At 55.4% G+C, this 18,898-nt stretch overlaps 1 protein-coding gene and 1 pseudogene across 1 annotated transcript; both read right to left on the bottom strand.

Moving 5' to 3' along the window:
• Positions 1-207: 207 nt before the first annotated feature.
• LOC123932865 lies at positions 208-1,797 on the bottom strand (annotated as a pseudogene).
• Positions 1,798-2,105: 308 nt separating this feature from the next.
• Positions 2,106-18,350, bottom strand: MAP1S (microtubule associated protein 1S). The gene is made up of 7 exons (XM_045991534.1): positions 18,214-18,350; positions 16,726-16,827; positions 15,176-15,258; positions 14,247-14,387; positions 11,321-13,682; positions 3,109-3,344; positions 2,106-2,348 (listed from the first exon to the last, which is right to left on the bottom strand). The coding sequence occupies exons 1-7, from the start codon at positions 18,332-18,334 to the stop codon at positions 2,193-2,195; spliced, it is 3,201 nt and encodes a 1,066-aa protein (XP_045847490.1). The 5' UTR covers positions 18,335-18,350; the 3' UTR covers positions 2,106-2,192.
• Between the last annotated feature and the right edge of the window lie 548 nt (positions 18,351-18,898).

The raw sequence follows: 18,898 nt of genomic DNA, 5'->3' as shown, positions 1-18,898 counted from the left end.
CTTTGGGACCACTTGTTTTTTTCCCTTCTGGCGCTTTAAAGTCCCACTCCCGTGGTTTAGGGTTAGCGCTAAGCAATGACCCCTGGGAACCCCAGGCTCCCATCCTGGACCCCAACAGAGGCAGAGCCCAACCAGTGACCACGTGGCCCCGTGTCTGTTCCCCGCCCCTTCACTGTGTGGCGCAGGGGATGCCCTGCGGTCTCCAGGTCCTGCCAGTAAAAAAACCTTTATTTTTTTCAGTTTCCTGATGGTTGTTGCTGAAGGGGGAGCAACCACAAGGGCCAGTCCAACCAGACACTGGACACTGGCTGGCCGAGACCTAACCAGTTCAAGCCCCCTCCCCCCAATTCCAATGTTTAAGCCCAGCTCCCCATCGTGATGGTGTCTGCGAACATGGGGGTTCCAGGGGAGCATCAGGTAGTGGAAGGGGGGGCTCACAATGGGATTCGTGCTCTCCTAAGAAGGGGGTGTGAGAGAACACGCCCCACGCCCCCTCCCTCTCCACGTGAGCACATGGCCAGGATGCAGCCATGTGCCAGCCAGGACGCCTCCTCACCAGAGCCCGACCGAGCCGGCACCCCGACTCCCAGCCTCCAATGTTGTGAGAAACGAGCGAGTCCTCGGTGGAAGACCCACCGCAGCCACACGTGGTGACTCAGGCCACTGCAGCCAGGGAAGGGAGCCCTGTGCTGACCGCCTCCTCCGGGGCCGCCGTCACAAAGCACAACAGCAGTTCCTTCTCGTGCACTTCTGGAAGCTGAACTCCGAAATCAATGTTCCTTTAGAAAGTTCTAGCAGGGACCACCCCTCCCCACTCCCAGCTTCTGGAGGCTCCAGTGAGGGCCACAGGCTCTGCCTCCGTTCCACGCAGCCTTCCTCTCTCAGCGTCACCTCTTTTGTCTCTTACGGGGACAACTGTCATTGGATTTAGGGCCCATCCAGATAATCCCAAGATCCTTCACTTAATTCCATCTCTCTACTCAGTCCCGCTCAGGGACATCGGGTAACAGGACAGACACATGCTTTATGGGTTGCTGTCTAAGCCAGTGCACATGGCACCTTCTCTAACATTACGTTCTAGGTCTCCCCACATGGCGGGGGCGGGCAAGGAAGGTGGGTCTTTCAGGAATTGATGTCTTGTAACCTTTGGGTTTCCTTCCAATTCTTTTTTTTTTAAAGAAAAGCACTTGTTAGCATTTAATGAACCTCTCCCCCCACGGGGCTTCAAGCTACTAGAACACAGGCGCCCCCGACACCCTTAATCGTCTCCTCTGCTCTTCTACTGAAGAATTTGGCCTTCACGATGACAGGCTGTTTTGGGAGTTTCCCCTTTCCCAAAACTTTGTAGTAGCCCGATCACACCACATCAATGATAGGAGCAGCTCCAGTCTTGTTTTTGGCGGCATTTACCCGTGTCTGCTCACTAAGGTCCACAGTTCATCAAGGTTGACAGTTGGGCAGAAGCTCTGGTTCCTCTTTAAGTGGTCATGTCTCATGCCAACTTTTCCAAAGTAACCTGGGTGATGTTTGTCGAAGTTGATCCTGTGGTGATGCATGCCACCAGCATTACCCCGGCCTCCTGGATGCTTCTGGTGCTTGCCGATGCGGCCGTGGCCGTGGCCCTGAAGTTTCCGGGTCTTCCTCAGTCTGGAAGGCATGTCGGCAGCCCAGATGGAAAAGCTCCTTCCAATTCTTAAGACCTCTCTGTCGTGTGGGACTCTCCTGCCATGACATCAATCATCTCTAGAAACGAAGAGGAACCTGTTTTCCCAGCTTTGGAGCTTAGAGCCTTGGGTTCAAATCTCACCTGGTCACGGACCCGCGCGTGTGATGGAGGTCCAGCAGTTGCCCAGGGGAACCAGCTTCCCCACGAGGAAAATCAGCCCCTCACGGTCAGCAGCACACAGCAGCTGCTGGCAGTCCCTGCCCAAGAGGCCCACCCACCCCCGGCCTGGGTCCTTCCATCCACACGCAACATGGAGGCCGGAGTGTGTCTTACTTGGGGGCTCCTGGGGCTGCCCCTGAACTGGGAGGCCAGCAGAGTGGCGATGACGGCCCCAGACGCCGCCAAGTCTCCTGTCAGCAGAAGGAATGGAGGCTACAGCCAAGTGGGGTACCTGGTTTATTTCTGATGCGGGGGACTCTCAGGCAGTGGCTGACTCCGGGCTGAGGGGCTGGTGGCGGGCACGGGGCTAGAACTCCACCTTGCAGGCGGGGAAAGCCTCGTCCTGCATGGACACGGTGCTGTTGCTGCCCAGCACGGTGATGCCCAGAGCCTGGTGCCGTGCGTGCGTCTCCTCGTACCACTCGTGCATCGCCACCGAGTCGAAGGTGGGGATCAGGGTCACCTGCAGGTGGGACAGATGGCCCGGCGGTGAGGGGAAGCACCCTCGGCCCTCCTGGCCCGGTCCCCAGCTCCACTCCCGGCACCTCAGGCCCTCCTCTGAGCACGTTTGCTCGACTTCCCGTCTCTCCTGCCCAAATGTCTGCAGCTGGGGGCCAGCCCAGCCCCGAAGTCCCTTCTCTTCTCTGCAGCACCCAGGGGAAGGTAGTCTCTCACAACACAAGAGGCCAGGCCTCCCTCCAGCTCCTCCCCTGCACCAGCCAGGTTTGCTCGACCGCCCTGCCCTGCGCCTGGGCCCCTCCCTCCAAGCTCCCTCCGGGCTGGGGGGCTCCCGGCGAGGCTGGGTGCCAGCCCGCTCACAGGCAGCACCGGGGCCAGGAAGCTCCTGCTTCCACCCAAACTTGTCTCCTGCTCCAAGGCTCTGCCTCAAGGCTTCCTCTTAGTAAAACGGCAGCCCAAAGGCTCCACGTTCCACTGTGTCGCAGGGACACCCCGCCTATTCCTCCCCAACCAGCACCCGCCCCCCGGCTGCTGCTGACAGACCATGTGGACGCAACAGGACAGAGTCCTGGGAGCAGATGGGACCTCTGCGCCTGCTTTCACTTCCGTGGCCCTGGGGGCACAGCTTAGTCTCTCTGAGCCCCACTCCCTGGATGGCTGAGGGTCGCACAGACCTCATGAGATGATGCTCAATGAGAAGGTCACAGGAGGTGTGGACCCTACCTTGTGCCAAGACTGTCTGAGGCCCTGGGGTAGACACGTACCTGGAGGTCACGGTCCCACTGCTGCTTGCCAGCCAGCAGGGCATCCAGGACTGCCCGCATGCCCTCTTCCTTACGCTGGTCCTGGCCACTGATGACGTAGCAGAGCGCACGCACCCGCCGGAAGAACTCCTCGTCCAGCAGCCGGGCGCTGCTCCCGCTGGGCAGGTAGGCCAGGTCAAGGTAGACAGGGGAGCCAGGAGGGGCTGCTGACCCACCTGGTCGGCTGCCAGCTGACCCTGCGGGTGAGAAGGACGACGTCAGTCCTGAGCTCCTGGAACCAGGAAGGAGGCGAGCCCCAGCTCCCCCTACACCTCTCCAAGTGGTTCCCTCCTCAGGAGAAGGCCCTTTCTCACTATCTTATAGTTGGTAAGCTCTCCCTGGTATGGACAGTTACTCAGCGAGCTCTGCAGATACCCCTGGTCATATCCTCAGGGGCCAGTCCCTGGGTGCAGACATATCTAGGGCCAAAGGTAAGGAGGGTAGGACGGGGCAACCAGGGATGGCTTCCTGGAAGAGGAGGTTTTAGAGCTTTGGCTCCCAAAGCAACTGGTACCTAGAACAATGTGCTGCTTCTGCAGAACGGAACAGAAATCCATCTGTTCAACTACTCAAGTGGCATTTATCAAGCCCTCCTGGCCAATACTCACCGGGGACATGGCAGTAAGCAAGAGAGACAAAAATCCCTGCCGCCAAGGGCAATGGGAAGACAGAGTGGGAGTGGAAGGGACAGAACTGCAAGAGAAAGAGCTAGGATGTGGCATGGCTCTCAGAGCCTCACCCATGGCCTTGAATCCAGAGCCTCGGTGAAGGGGGATGAGGCCCCCAGTCCTCGGTGTGTCTCATAAGCAACTGACTGAGGACACACCTGGCTGTTAGGCCCAGGAAAGTGGCCAGATGCTTGGCATCCTATGATCATACACACTGCCCAGCTCAGGGTGTGGGTCCAGAGGGCTGCCGAAGCATTTGCGGAATGAATGACTCCCCCAGCTCTGGGCACGCAGCACCCCTCACTCACTGCTGCGAACAGTGGTGGTGAGGATCTTGAGACTCAGGAAGAGAAGCCGCTATGGCGACGGGAGGCTCACAGGAGAGAGGAGCCGTGCAGGCGGAAGAGCGAAGAGAAGCCGCAGAGGAGCGGGGCAGGGGCAGAGCGGGGCCTGCCGCGCCGCCTGCTGTCATGCATGCAGTTCTACCAGACGCCCGTCCAGTTACGTCCTCAGCTGCTCTTCTGCCACGGCGCAGAGTTGAGTTGTTGGGACAGAGGCCATCTGGCCTGCAGAGCTGAAAACGTTCATCTTCTGGTTCTTTTGAGGCGCGGTTCACGGACACTAGCACAGAGGGTCGGTCTGTCCAAGGCGGTAGGAGAAGGAGACCCCAAGTGGCCAAATGGCCCGGCAGACCGGGCCCTAGAGGACTCCCAGCCTCCAGGTGCTAGCCCAGCCCCACAGGCCCAGAGAGCCACCTGCTACCGTGCTGGGGACCCCTGACCTACCAAATCTCACAGGGGCTCGTCAGGTGCCTCCCTTGGAATGTGCCCAACAAGGGTAAAAGTGGCAGCTCAGGTGGGCACTGAGGCTAGGAGCCAACGAAAGGCCACGGGTCGAGAGAAGCCAGAGCCACGGTCAGGGACACCCAGGCACCAGGAACAGGTGAGCAAGCACTCAGGGACACGAGCTCGAGCTACGATCACTGCCAACTGTCGTCACTGCTCTCCCACGAGCCCCTGGGTCCTTCTAGGCCTGCACCGCCCTCTGCGGTGTCACCAACCACTGCAATGTGGCAGGTACGCGCTGAGACGAGCAGGGGCTGCAAAACACATGCAAGCACCCAGGGCTTTTTTTTTTTTTTTTGTAAAGACATAATTTTGGAGAGAGAAAGAGAGAGAGCACAAGCATGAGTAGAGGGAGTGGCAGGCAGAGGGCAAAGTAGGCTCCCCACTGAGCAAGGAGCCCAATACGGGACTCGATCCCAGAACCCCAAGATCATGACCTGAGCTGAAGACAGATGCTTAACTGACTGAGCCACCAGGCGCCCCCAGGCATCCAGGACATGGTGTGGCAAGGGGAAGCAGAACTAGCTAGTAATTTTTCATATCGATGACACACTAGAATATTCCGATAGAGCGGTAGGTAGGACAGAGTGAAATCAGCAGGATTCAGGGCTGATGGCACAGCGGGAAATGGTGGGAATCTGCCTTTTGACCCAGAGGACAGGAGAGTCGCGCCGGCAGCCCCTCCCCAACTTAAGCTGCCCAACTTACGTGAGACTGAAAGACGGGAAACATTTTCTCTCCTTTTCTCCCTCCCACCTCCCTTCCTTTTTCACTTTTTTCCCCCTTTTGGGGAGCCAGACATGCAAGGACTAAGTCATTCAAGAGCCACTGCGCTGAATCACTGTTATTGTACACCTGAAACTGATGTAACGCTGAATGTTAACTAGATTGGTATTAAAATAAAAAACTTAATTAAAAAAACAAAAGCCACTTTGCATACAGGGGATTTAGCGTAGTCCTCACACACACAGGAGAAAGGTACAGGCTCAGAGAGGACTTGAGAAGACTCTCAGATTCCCCCACAGACTGACCTCCAGCACGGAAGCAGCACCCAGCATTAACCAGAGAAGCCACATAAACCTCCCCCTGCGGAAGGGGGAGGTTTGGATCTCTGGAGTTAACACACTATTAAATCTGAATGTCCAGTTTTCAGCAACAGCAACAACCACAAGGCATAAAAAGAAACAGGAGTACAGCCTATTCAAAGGAAAAAAAAAAAGGAAAAAAAAATCAGTGGAAAGCAGAAAGGCCCGATGGCGGCTGCACAAGAACTTGAAAACAGCAGTCTTAAAGGCGCTCAGAAAGAAAGGAAGACATGCAAGACAACGTCGCATGAACGCAACAAATGTCACCAAGGATGCAGGAAACACAGAAATAAACCCGAAAGAAATTCTGCAGCTGAAAAGTACAATAACTGAAATGAAAATTCACCAGAAGAATTCAATTCATGATTCGAACAGTGATTATTTTATTTTATTTTATTTATTTATTTGAGAGACAGAGATCACAAGTAGGCAGAGAAGCAGGCAAAGAGAGAGGAGGAAGCAAGCTCCCTGCTGAGCAGAAAGCCTGATGCGGGGCTTAATCCCAGGACCCTGGGACCATGACCTGAGCTGGGCAGAGGCTTTAACCCACTAAGCCACCCAGGCGCCCCTGAACAGTGATTTTTGATGATAGGATGAGAGCAATTATCAAGTCCAAGGAATGCGGAGAGATGACGGAAGAGAGTGAGCAGCAGTTTCAGAGACTTGCAGGACACCATTAAAAGGGCCAACACGCACAAGGAGTCCCAGGACAGAAAAGGGTAGAATGACTATTTGAAGAAATAACAGCCCCAAACTTTCCACAGTTGATCAGAGGTGTTAGTATGAACATCCAAAAAGCTCAACAAATTCCAAGTGGGATGACCTCAAAGAGATCCGCAGTGAGACCCACTATAATCTGACTGCTGAAAGACAAAGAGGGAATCCCTTTGAGAGAAATCAGAGATAAAGGGAAAGTTTACACCTAGAAATGTTTATATTAAAAAAGAAGATCTCTTGGGGCGCCTGGGTGGCTCAGTGGGTTGAGCCTCTGTCTTCAGCTCAGGTCATGATTCTCAGGGTCCTGGAATCGAGCCCTGCACTGGGCTCTCTGCTCTGCGGGGAGCCTGCTCCCCCCCCCCCCCCGCCCCGCTGGCCTCTCTGCCCACTTGTGATCTCTCTCTGTCAAATAAATAAATAAAATCTTAAAAAAAAAACAAAACTCAATGTGACAACCCTTCAACCCAAGGAACTAGAAAAAGAACAAAAGGAAAGCTAGCCAAAAAAACAAAATGATAAAGAGAAGAGCAGAGATTTTAAAAATTGAGACGAGAAAAACACAAAAGATAATCAACAAAAGCGAAAGTTGGTTCTTCAAAGAGATTAACAAAATTGACAGCCCTTTAGCTAGACTAAGAAAAAAGAGCAAAGACTCAGAAGTAAGAACAGGGACACTACTACTGAGTCTACAGACGTAAAAAGCATTATGAGTGTTGTGAACAGCTGTACAACCAACAAACGGGATGATCTAGAGAAAATTATACAGATTCCTAGAAACACAAAACCTACCAAGATCAAATCACAAAGAAACAGAAAAGCTGAGCAGATTCATTGTTATTAAGACCGAATCAGTAATTAAAACCTTGCCTTCACTAAGTTTCCACAAAACATTTAAAGGAGAACTAACATCGATCCTTCTCAAACTTTACCAAAACCACTGAAGAGCAGGGAACACATCTAATTCATCCACGAGGCCAGTGATACCAAGGTCAAAGACATTATGAAGAAAACTACAGACTAATATCTCTTATTAACCTTGATGCAAAAATCTTCGACAAATATTAGCAAGCCAAATTCAGCAGCATATTAAAAGGATCAGACACTGTGATCAAGCAGGATTTATCCCTGGGATGCATGGTTCAACATACCAAAAAAAAAAAATCAATATAGGCCCATGTTGGGGCGCCTGGGTGGCTCAGTGGGTTAAGCCGCTGCCTTCGGCTCAGGTCATGATCTCAGGGTCCTGGGATAGAGTCCCGCATTGGGCTCTCTGCTCAGCAGAGAGCCTGCTTCCCTTCCTCTCTCTCTGCCTGCCTCTCTTGTGATTTCTCTCTGTCAAATAAATAAAATCTTTAAAAAAAAAAAAATATACAGGCCCATGTTGGGTGTAGAGATTACTTGAAAATAAAATCTTTTTTTTTAAGATTTTATTTATTTATTTATTTGAGAGAGCAAGAGTAGAAAGCACAGCAGGGGCGAAGGAGCAGCAGAGGAAGAGGGAGACAGATGCTTAACTAAACCACCCAGGGGCCCTTTAAAAACATAATCTTCAAATAAGAGAAAAATCAACACAGTCCATCACATTAACAGAATGAATGATAAAAAAAATACACAATCATTTCAATTGTTACAGAAAAGGCATTAGACAAAACTCAACACCCTTGGATGATTAAAAACTCGCAACAAATTAGGAGTAGCAAGAAACTGCCTCAACGGGGGCACCTGGGTGGCTCAGTGGGTTAAAGCCTCTGCCTTCGGCTCAGGTCATGATCTCAGGGTTCTGGGATCGAGCCCCACATCGGGCTCTCTGCTCAGCAGGGAGCCTTCTTCCCCCTCTGTCTGCCTCTCTGCCTACTTGTGATCTCTCTCTCTCTGTGTGTGTCAAATAAATTTAGAAAAAAAAAAAAAAAGAAAAAGAAACTGCCTCAACGTAATACAAGCCATACATGAGAAACCCACAGCTCACGTCACACTTGGTGAAAGAATATAAGCTTTTTTCCTAAGAGCAAGGATAAGGCAAGAAATGTTGGCTTTTGCCACTTCTAGTCAACACAGTGCTGGATACCTTAAAGTTATCTCTGTTCACAGAGGATATGCTCTTATGTGTAGAAAACGCAACTGATGCGTGAGCGTGCACACACACACACATACACCCCATCTACTAGAATAAAAAAATCCAGCAAAGTAGCTGGATAACCAAATAAACATACAAATCAGTTATGCTCCTGTATGCTAATAGTGAACAACCTAAAAAGGAAATTAACAATTCCATTTACGATAGTATCAAGAAAGAATAAAATACTTAGAAACTAACTCACCCAAGAAAATAAAATACACAAAAACTACAAAACACTTCTGAAAGAAATGAAAAAAGTCATAGAAATTCACAGAAAGACATACCATATTTGTAGACTGGGGGACTTACCATCCACGGAGCGGCTGGCACTACCTAAAACGACCTATGGATTCAATGCTGTCATGGTCCAAGTGCCAGTGATGGCCTTTTAGAGAAATAGAAAAATTTACCCTAAAACTCATATGGAATCTTAAGGGATTCCGGAAGGCAAGACAATACTAAAGAATGAAGTTTGGAGGACTCACACTTCCTGATTTGTAAACTCACGGAAAAGGGATACCAATCAAGACAGTGTGTTACTGACGAAAGACAGATATGTAACAGGCCAAGGGAACCGAGAGCCCAGAAATAGAGCCTCACATATATGGTGAAATGATGTTTGACAAGAATGCCAAGACTGGTGCTAGCAAAACTGGATGTCCAGATGGAAAAGAATGAAGTTGAACCCTTATTTAGCACTACAGGCAAAAATTAACTCAAATCATCAAGGAGCAAAATATAAGAACTAAAACCATGGAACTCTTAGAACAAAGCAAAAGCTTCACAAGATTGAATTTGGCAATGATTTTTTGGATAGGACACCAAAAGCACAGAGGGGGAAAAAAAAAGGCAAACCAGACTTCATGAAAATTACAAACTTCTGTGCAAAGAGCATTATCACCAAAATAAAAAAGCAACCCACAGAATGGAAGAAAATATTTGCAAATCATATATCTGATAAAGGATTACTGTACAGAACATATGCAGAACTCCCACAACCCAACAAGACAACCAGATTTAAAAAGGGGCAAAAGACCTGAAGAGACATTTCTCCAAAAAAGATATATAAATAGCATGGCCGACAGTACAGGAAAAAGGTGCTCACTGATTAGGGAAAAGCAAATCAAAACCACCGTGAGATACCACCTCACATATCCATCACGCCGCCGCGATCAGAAAATACAGAAAGCAGTATTGGCGAGGATGTGGAGAAACTGGAACTTTCTGCACCGTTGGTGGGAGTCTAACATGGTGCAGCGGCTGTGGAAAACAGTATGGCGGTTCCTCAGAAAAAAAAAAAAAAAAAAAAATCAAAAATAAAACTGCCGTATGATCCAACAATCCTTCTTCCAGGAATATACCCAAAAGAGTCGCAAGCAAGATCTCCAAAAGATATCCGTCCAACCGTGTTCACGGCAACGTGATTCCACAGTAGCCAAAAAGCGGAAACAACTCAGGTGTCCATCAGCAGGTAAATGAATAAACAAAATATGGTACATCCACGTAGCGGAATAATATTCAACCTTAAAAAGAAAGGAAATTCTTAACCAAAAAAAAAAAAGAGGGAAGAAAGTTATAAAAAGTTATAACCCAGGCTGCAGCACAGATGAACCACGGAGACACTCTACTAAGTGAAGTAAGATAAATAAAGTATGATTTTCCTTACGCAAGATCCCTAGTGTCGGAGCCACAGAAACAGAAAGTGGAACGAATGAATGATGGGTGCCGGGGACTGGGAGAGGAGGAGCGGGAGTTAGTATTTAATGGGGACAAAGTTTCAGTTTTGCAAGATAAAAGGAGATCTGGACAGGGACCCTGGCGATGGTTGCACAACAATGTGAATGTGCTTGACCCTGAACTGTGCGCTTCCGCAGGGCTAAGGTGAGGTCACGTCTCATACATTTCACCACAACTAAGGAAAACTGGGAGAAAAGTTACCACGGCATACACAAGACTGCCCGGCCTCAGAGGTTACTTAGAGAGTGGCCCCTGGCTGGAGTCTGGGGAAAATAGATCTCAGAAAGGTCCCCACTGCCTGCGCGACAAGGATGGCCCGCTGCGCCCACGGGTCTCGCAGCATCACAGCTCCTGAACTCCTGCTTCCCCCTCCCTGAGGAGCCCGGAATTTGGGTGTGTGTCAGGCAGAGGGGGCCAATGTGACCAGCCCCCGTCAGAAACCCTGGGCACTCCGTCTCTAATGAGCCTCCCGGAGGCACCAACTCCCAAGGGTCACCACCGCTCGCTGCTCCAGCATTTAGGCACCTGGTGTGACTACTACGCCAGGAGGTAGCTCTAGAAGCCTATGCCTGGTTTCCCCCCAGGGAACCCCGCCCCCTTACCCTCGCTGATTCTGTTCCATACGCTTTTGCTCTAATACAGTTCAGCCACGAGAAGTCTGTATATTGAGTCCTCCCAGCCCAGCATTGAATCTGGTGGTTCGATGGGCTTGGGAATCTCCGTACAAAGGGGTTACATGTGCTATAAAATTAATTTCAGCTGTTTCTTCTTACTCACCATGGCCCCAGCAAGTTCATGAGGAACTTGAACTCACTTCTGTTTGCACCAACGGCACTGCTTAAATGCCTCGGAAGTACACGTGCCTCAACAGCGAGCCAGAACTTCGTGTTATATGAGAATCAGAGGCCCAGAGAGGGGGTAGGTGTGGCTCAGGCCACACAGCAAGAAGGGAACAAAGACTTGGACCAGTAACCCACTGTAGGACCCTGGGTCTTGGGTACTTACCAGATGGGCCCCGAGTGGCCGCCTTGGGGACTGAGGACTTTCTGGACAGGGGTGCCCGACCTCCCTTGTCACTGGGCTCACTCCGGGCGCTGAGCGGCCGACTGGCTCGGTCTCCACCAGCCGGTCCCTTGGTCTTGGCAGTGGCAGCTGGAGTGGGTTTGGAGGCGGCCGTGCTGGGGTTAGTGCGAGCCAGGGACTTCCGGGTACGGCTGAGGCCCTCTGCCGGCCGGGCCTGTTCGGGGGGCAGCATCTCAGGGTCCACCATGCAGATGCTAGGTGGGGTGGGCAGCGGCGGGGGGAACTTGAGGGGCTCGGGCAGCGGGTCGCGGCGAGGGACCCCAAAGCCCTCCATGTCCTCGTCTGAGTCTGCGGTCCCAGGGGCGGCAGGCAGGGGGTCCGAGTCGGACAGGGTGGGCAGGGACTCGCTGACGGATGTGGGGGGCGTCTCCTCTGCCCCTGGTGCTCCAGCCCGCTCCTGGGACCGAGCACTGCTATCAGAGCTGCCGGGGGAGGCAGGTGCCGGCGCCACGGGCACAGCCTTTCGGTGCTCAAACTCGCAAGGTGACACCAGGCACAGGTCCACGTCGTGCGGGGAGGCTGATCGCCGGACCCGGGGGCCTCGGAGTGGGAGGCTCAGCCCAGCCTCGCCTGCACTGGCAGGCGGCGGCGGAGGCAGCACCTGCTCGAAGGAGACGGACAGGGACTCATCTACCTCCGTGGAGTGTGGAGAGCCCACCTCGGCAGGCAGCGAGGGTGTGGTCACTGTGGGTGAGGCGTCCGGCCCTGCCTCCCCACCACGCAGCGGGCTCAGCGACAGCCGCCCGCTGCTCTCGGCTGGGCCCTGCTGGGCTCCAGTAGGTGAGGGTGTACGTGGCCGGGGGGTGCTGGCATCCAGCAGAAGCTCCAGCGTCTTCTCCTCCAAGGCACTGCCGTCTTCCCCAGCCGGGCTCAACCCCAGCTCCAGCTCCAGGCTGCTCTCCTGGCTGGGTGTGGCCACCAGCTGGGACACTGGGGAACTGCAGGGCTCTGTCGGGGGGCTGGCCTCTCCACACCGGAAGCTGGGGGGGCTGCGGGGCCCATTCGCCGCCGGTGGGACACCTGGGCGAGAGACATTGGGTGCTCGGCGGGGTCGGGGAGCTGCTGGGGCCCCTGCCTTCTTCACATTGACTGAAGCAGAGGCCACCCGGCGGACCTCCCGGGGCTGGGTCCGAGGGGCACTTGGCTTGGGGTCCTTCTTCACCTCTCGGGGGACTCTGGCTTCTTTCTCAGCCCTGCGGGGGGCCTCAACCCGAGGCGGGTCCTTCCGGGCCACCCCAGGGCGCTCCTGGGTTGGCCTGCTGGGTGCTGTTGTCCGGCCTTCTCTTCTTGAGCTGTCCCGGGAGCCCACGCTTTCCTTGCTCTCGGCTCGTCGAGGTCCCAGCAAGTCCTGGGGGGTCACCACGGGCTCCCGCAGGAACCCCAAGTGCTGCAGGCGGACCAGGCCATCCAGGAGGCGGGCGGGCGGGGTGCAGCCAGGGAAGAGCACACGCACCACCTTCTCCGTGGGGCCGGCAGGGTGCCACACCAGCAGGGCGCACACGGAGGCCAGCGTGCGCTCGGCACCAGCCGCGGGCGGGTGCAGCACATACATGTCCAGCCGTCCCACGCCCATCTTCTGAAAGAGCACGGTGGGCTCTGCCGGGAGCGGCCCGCGGTTCAGAGTCAGGGGTGTGATGCCCAGCCGGGCCAAGAGGCTGAGGGCCAGCTCTGCCTCGTCCTCGCCACTCACCAGCCGCGAGGCGGCAACGCGGGCGTTGAGGAACACGACCCCTAGGTTGGGGGAGATGAGCCTGCGAAGCCGGTCGTCCCCGGAGCCTCCATCGGCCGCCGCTTCCTCGCGCTCTGCCAGCTTGCGCCGCAGCAGACTGTTGAGGCCTGGGAGGCTGTCAGCGCCCGCGTGGGTCACTAGCACCGCGTCCACTCGGTCCAGGTGCCGCACCAGCTTCCAAAAGCTTGACTTGGGGTTTGAGCCCCCATTGACCAGGACGGTGAAGCCGTTGACGGCGAAGAAGGCGGCGTCACCGAGGCCGCCGGGGAAGATGTAGCAGCAGGGCCGGGCGAGCCTGAGGAAGCCCACGGATGCGGGTGGCTCGAGCAGGTCAAAGGGAGACGGCGGCTCCAGGGACTCAGCCACATACTCCAGGAACTCGCGCAGGCCCTCAGATGCCGGCAGCTGCACAGGTGGGTTCCATCGCAGCTGGAGCGCGCTGTGGAGGCCCAGCACTTCAGGCGCCAGCTGGGCCCAGTCGCCGAAGGTGGGGCAGGTGATGGTGAGCTTGGGCAGGTCTGCAGGTGGGGGTGTAGATGCCAGGAGATCCCGGATCTGCGAAAGGGGTAACAGGAGCAGCCCCTGGGAAAACTAGGCCAGGATACTCCCATCCTGCATCCTGGGCCTGGAAGAATCTCTTGCCCAACCCCGGTCACCCTTGGGACAAAACCCAGCCCTTCCCATGGTCGACAGAAATGTATGGTCTTGCCTCACCACCTGCTTCCCTCTCCCACCCTTTCTCTTACTCTCTCTACCCCAGGGCCTTTGTACTTGCTGTTCTTTCCTACAGCACAGCTTCCTCCAGGGAGACCTTCTGTGGCTCCTACCCCCGTATCTGCTTCTTATCTCACCCATCATTACATCACTCTCATAATGTGAAAAGGTGGTTTACCAGACAGTTTTGCTCATTTGTCCCATCCAGACGAAGGACTCTAGAGAGGACCCTACCCTGCTGGGACCTAGCACCTCGGGAGCCACTTGAAGTCTCTGGGAGCTCTGCTCATCTACAGGCCTGGCCTCAAATCACACACTGTAGTGGGTGGTGGGAACAGGTCACTAGGGCCAGAGAGCTCGATGGGGACAAGCCAGGGGAAGCAGAATGAGGAGGAGGTGGCTTACCTCTTTGTCCCCTAGGACCTGGAGGAAGTGGCGGAGTGAGAATCCCCCCGTTTGGAGCAGCAGTTCCCCTGTCTCTTCCAAGCAGGGCCCAGCCAGCACCAGCAGCTTGTGAGGGGCAGGGTCAAGCAGAAGATTCCGGAGCTAAGGAAGGGGAGATGGTTAAAGCCCCTACTCTGTGCAGTGACAAAGCCTGCACACCCCACCCCCCAACCGAATGGCCTCAACCCCAAATCTACATATAACCACCCCACCCCTGTCCCCGCCCTGGTACTCAACAGGAAGCTGGAGCCCTGCACCCCCCCCCCCCCCAAACTCCTGTCGCTCAACCTAGAGCCAGGCTCCAGTGCCTCCTCTTCCTAGAAGCCCACCTTTCTGGACTCCCTCCAGCCCACTTCTCTCTCTGGCCCAGCCCAGTGCCATGGGAAGGAGGATTTCTGTGTCTGACTCTTATCCCCTTCAGAGCTCCTCAAGGGAACAAAACGGGGCAATTTTGATCAGAAGAATGAACCTGTACAAGGGTCTCTAGAGGAGTGTCCTGGGACTCTATCTTGTTCATCTTTCCCATGGGTAACGGGGAGAAAGACACAGACGTCCATAAGTTGGAAGTATTAAGAAGTCAGACAACTCCGGGGGCCCAGCCAGGAGGGAGGCACGAGACGCAAGCACCAGTCAAGTCCTACCTTCCTGCCCCCAGGCATTCCCCGCTCATTCCTTCCTCCCAAACTCCAGTCTTTCCTGACTTCACCCACTCCCACCATCACCACTGAGGAAGGAATAAGCTACAGCCGAGGCCTTCTGGGGAGGCTTCCTGAAGGAGGCGGTGATGCTAGAGAGTGTCAAGAGGATTTCAAACAGCACAAAGCCAGGGCCGCAGGGAGGCAGGACTTGGGATGGCGCCAGTCCCAGCAGATTCCCAGACTATTCCCTACCTCGTCACATAGAGACTTGTCTGATGGGTTCAGGAGGACCAGGGTCTCCAGGGTGTCTCCGCGGTGGTGCAGGCTCCGCTGGCCTGTGGGAGGATTGGGCGCAGTGAGTTTGGGGCTGGGCCGTGTGTGTGGGGCCAGGCTGTCCTGGGGTCGAACCCTCCCTCCCTGTGTGACTCCAGGCAGCCACAAGCCCCTCCAGGACTCTGCTTCCCAGGAACCCTAGCTGGGGGGTCGTCTGAGGATCAACAGGCACATGGCAGAGCTGCAGGCCAAGATGAGGTAAGAACAGGAAACCCGCCTTGGCAGGCCTCACACTGGAAACAACAGTGACAACAGACCTCCACTGCTCACCACCCCCAATTCACAGCAATCAGCCCTATGGGGGATAGGGCCGTCACCCCCATCTTATAGGCAAGAAGCCTGAGCCCAGGGAGGGCCAACGAGGTATACCAGGAAGAGGGCAGACATGGGCAAGGGCTGAGGCAGGACTGTCTGTGGATCAGGAAGTGGCAGGTGAGGCCAGAGTGAGGGGAGCATAGGGGAGCGTGGGGGAGCATGAGGGCAGGGAGGCCTCCTGGGCCATGAAGAGGGGAGTGGAGGTGATTCTGGAATCTGAACCCTGGTCTGCCCCCCAGATCCCAGATGTTTCAAAAATGGAGCACCAGGCCTGAGGCTGGGGACCTTGTGGCACTGGGCAACCTTTTATCAGTTTATCACAGGCTTATCATCATGTACGGATATTGCCCCATTCCAGTGGGGAAACCAAGGCATAGAGGAAGTAGCTGCCGCGGTCACACAGAGCAGATGGGATTTCCAGCCCCCGCCCCCCCTCAGTCCTGCGAAGGGTCAGGAAGCCACCAGGAACGGCCAGGACAATGAGGCGAAGGACACTTCCTTCCCCTCCTGCAGCAGCCTGGGGCTGACTCAATGGGCTGGCTGAGGCAAGAGGGGCCGCGGTTAACACCTGGAACCCAGCCAGCAGCTGCTCCGTGCGGTGGGTCATCCGGGCTCTGTGGGGCTAGTCCCGCCATCTGACCCTTTCCTTGATCTTGCTCCTCTCCCAGCTCCCCATCTATTGCGTACCTACTGTGCACTCAGCCCTCTATAGGGGACACAGCCATGAGCAAGACACAGTCCCTTCCACGGGGGGCCCACACTCCACCTTCCAAGCCCATTTTGCAGCCCCTCGCTTCCCAAGTATCGTCTCACTTTGCCTGGGCCCTTCCATCCACTTGACACATCAGTCCCAGATGCCTCTGATCCAAAGAACCCACTCTTGGAGGTCGCCCTGTCCCCCACCCCTCAACTGCCTCATCTGCAAAATGGGAACAAAAATACAAGCTCCTGCCTGGTGTACAGCTGGAGTAAGCTGGCTGGAGCTGGGTCAGGGCCCGCCCTGCTCCACATGCTGTAGGTCGCAGCTGTATTATTACTGCTGCGTATAGCCATACCTGACCCCATGCCTGGCACATAGCTGGCACTCAGAGAACACGTGACTAGCTCATGCGTGGAAGGGGAGCAACTCAGGCATGTAGGGTCTCCAGTCTCACCTTTCACAATGCTGGAGAAGGTGGCCGAGTGCCGGGACACAAAAACCTTGAGCTGCTCATCAAGGCTGCAAATGCCAGGGTCAATGTCCCAGGACCGGATGCCTGTTGCAGGGGAGAGGGGGTAGGAGAAGTGAGGTAGGAATTCAGCTGGGCTCCCAGGCTCTGAGAACGGTTTAATAACCAGTATCTGGGAAGTGGGAGCAATCCCAGCCCCTCTCCTCCACTTGCCCCCCAGTGCAAGAGCCTGGAGACTCAGAACCACTCAAAGTGTCCTAGGATTTCCTGCATCGTTTCAAGGAACCCAAAGCATAACTCAGCATTTCAAAGAGAAGAATCAACATCAACAAGAATGCTCCCACCTCCTAAACAGTCACTTCGTCCCCTCCATCATTGCCCTCACCCCCACCACTGGTCTCACAGCTTCTACACCCCGCCAGACACACTCCCCACACTCCCACCGCTTGGCTTTTGCACCAGCTGCTCTCACTCTCAGGAGGCCCTTCCCTCTGCTTCTACCCTTCAGGTCCTTAGCCGTTCGCACCGTTCTGAACACTCCTGACTGCAGGTGAGCTTAAAACTTGTTCTATCTCCTCGCTCACTTTGGGTCCATCCCCCTACCAGACTGTTGGCCCTGTAAGAGCAGAGCTGAACCTGCCTGTGGTCCCCACACTATCCCAGCACATGGGTCGGGAGGCGGGGGGGGGGGGGGGGGGGGGGGGGTGGGGGGGGGTGGGGGGGGGGGGTGGGTGTACCCACGCACAGACGACAACATTCGCAAGCATGAGAACCGAAGTGTGTGCTGTCTCCCATTTTACAGGAGCCAGACCGCAGGCCCTGTCCATCTGATTGGGGGGTGGGGAATGAATGCCCTCCAAACACGGTGTGGGGTGCACCACGCCCGCCAGTTCCACCGTGCCAAGTGGCTGCAGGTGAACTTTGCAGGTGCATCTATGACTCACCTCCCCTGATGCCAAATCCCCTGGCCAGGACGCGCCCGCCCACACCCCAATTAGCAAGCTCCTTGTGGAGCAACGGAAAGTGGGCCCTGGGGCTCCAGGCCCAGCCTCCGCACCCCTGTTCCTCCTTCCAGAACGTCCAGGATGCTAAGACCGGGTACTTCGAGGTGACCCCACCCTCCCTTCGGCCTGCCAGTCTGGCGTGAAGCAGAGCCGTCGTCCGTTGCCAAATCACGCGGGTCCCAAAGCCCCGGCCCCGCGTCCCGTCCCTGGGCTGCACCCCGGTCGGGTCGGGGCGGGGCAGCCCAGCCCAACCCAGGCCCGGGCACCGCCTTCTCCGCGAGCACCAAAGGCCTCAGCCCGCGCCATGCGCCTAACGGTGAGGAGGACCGAGCCTCCCGGCCCCAGGATCCCGCCACCCCCGAATCCTATTCCCTCCCCGCCCCCAACCCGGCCGCCCCACCCCCCGGCCCTCGGGCCGAGACGAACGACCGCGCCCGCCTCCCGCACCCCACGCCCAGGCCGGCCCGACCTCGTTCGAGCTCCTCCAGCACATAGGCAAGCAGACCCGAGCACCCGCACTCGCCGCCCACCACGAGCAGCAGCGAGCTCGGCGCTTGAGCCGCCTCGGGACCCACCACCGCCGCCGCCATCTTCGCGCCGCACTGACGCTCCGAGCGCCCACCCCGCTGGCCCCGCCCCTTAAAGGGGCCAAACCGGAAGAACTGAAGACCCCGCCCGGAAGCCTCCTCGCCCCTCATCTGCCACGGTCGAGCCATTCAGGTTTTCGGAGCTGGGGACCGAGCGTTGAAGTGGTTGGCTGACTCTTGGATCGCCACCATGGCCACCCCCTCCCAAGTGATCATTCCTTCGTCAGTCTGTCCATCCACCCATCCATCCATCCATTCATTCAATAAGCTTGGACTGCATGCCTACCACGCGCTCTGCAAGAACTTACCACATCACAGTGGACCCAGTCAGAACCAGGTCCCATACATGCTTATAGGTCCCTGGGTCAGGGCTTGAACAGAGAAAAGAAAGTTATCTTATAGCTAGGGCTTTAAGGGATGTGTAGGAGTTTGCCAGGTATGAGTGGCGGGGCAAGAGCATACGAAACAGAAGTTAGAGCATGTGTAGAATTTTAGAGGTAGGAAAGTACGTTTGTGTTTGCAACACATTCCGGAGCCCACTGGGTCCTGAAGCAGGGTAACATGTTT

Source organism: Meles meles, chromosome 20, assembly GCF_922984935.1.
Source record: "Meles meles chromosome 20, mMelMel3.1 paternal haplotype, whole genome shotgun sequence".
In the NCBI taxonomy this organism is placed as follows: Eukaryota; Metazoa; Chordata; class Mammalia; order Carnivora; family Mustelidae; genus Meles; species Meles meles.
Note: the sequence above shows the minus strand (reverse complement) of the source record. Positions and strands in the feature narration are given on the sequence as shown.

Coding starts and splice junctions, on each gene's coding strand:
- MAP1S (XM_045991534.1), bottom strand. CDS start 18,334: ATGGCGGCGGCGGTGGTGGGTCCCGAGGCGGCTCAAGCGCCGAGCTCG. Junction 16,828..18,213: donor GCTGGAGGAGCTCGAACGAG/GTCGGGCCGGCC, acceptor CCCCTGCAACAG/GCATCCGGTCCTGGGACATT. Junction 14,388..15,175: donor ACAAGTCTCTATGTGACGAG/GTAGGGAATAGT, acceptor CCCCTTCCTTAG/CTCCGGAATCTTCTGCTTGA.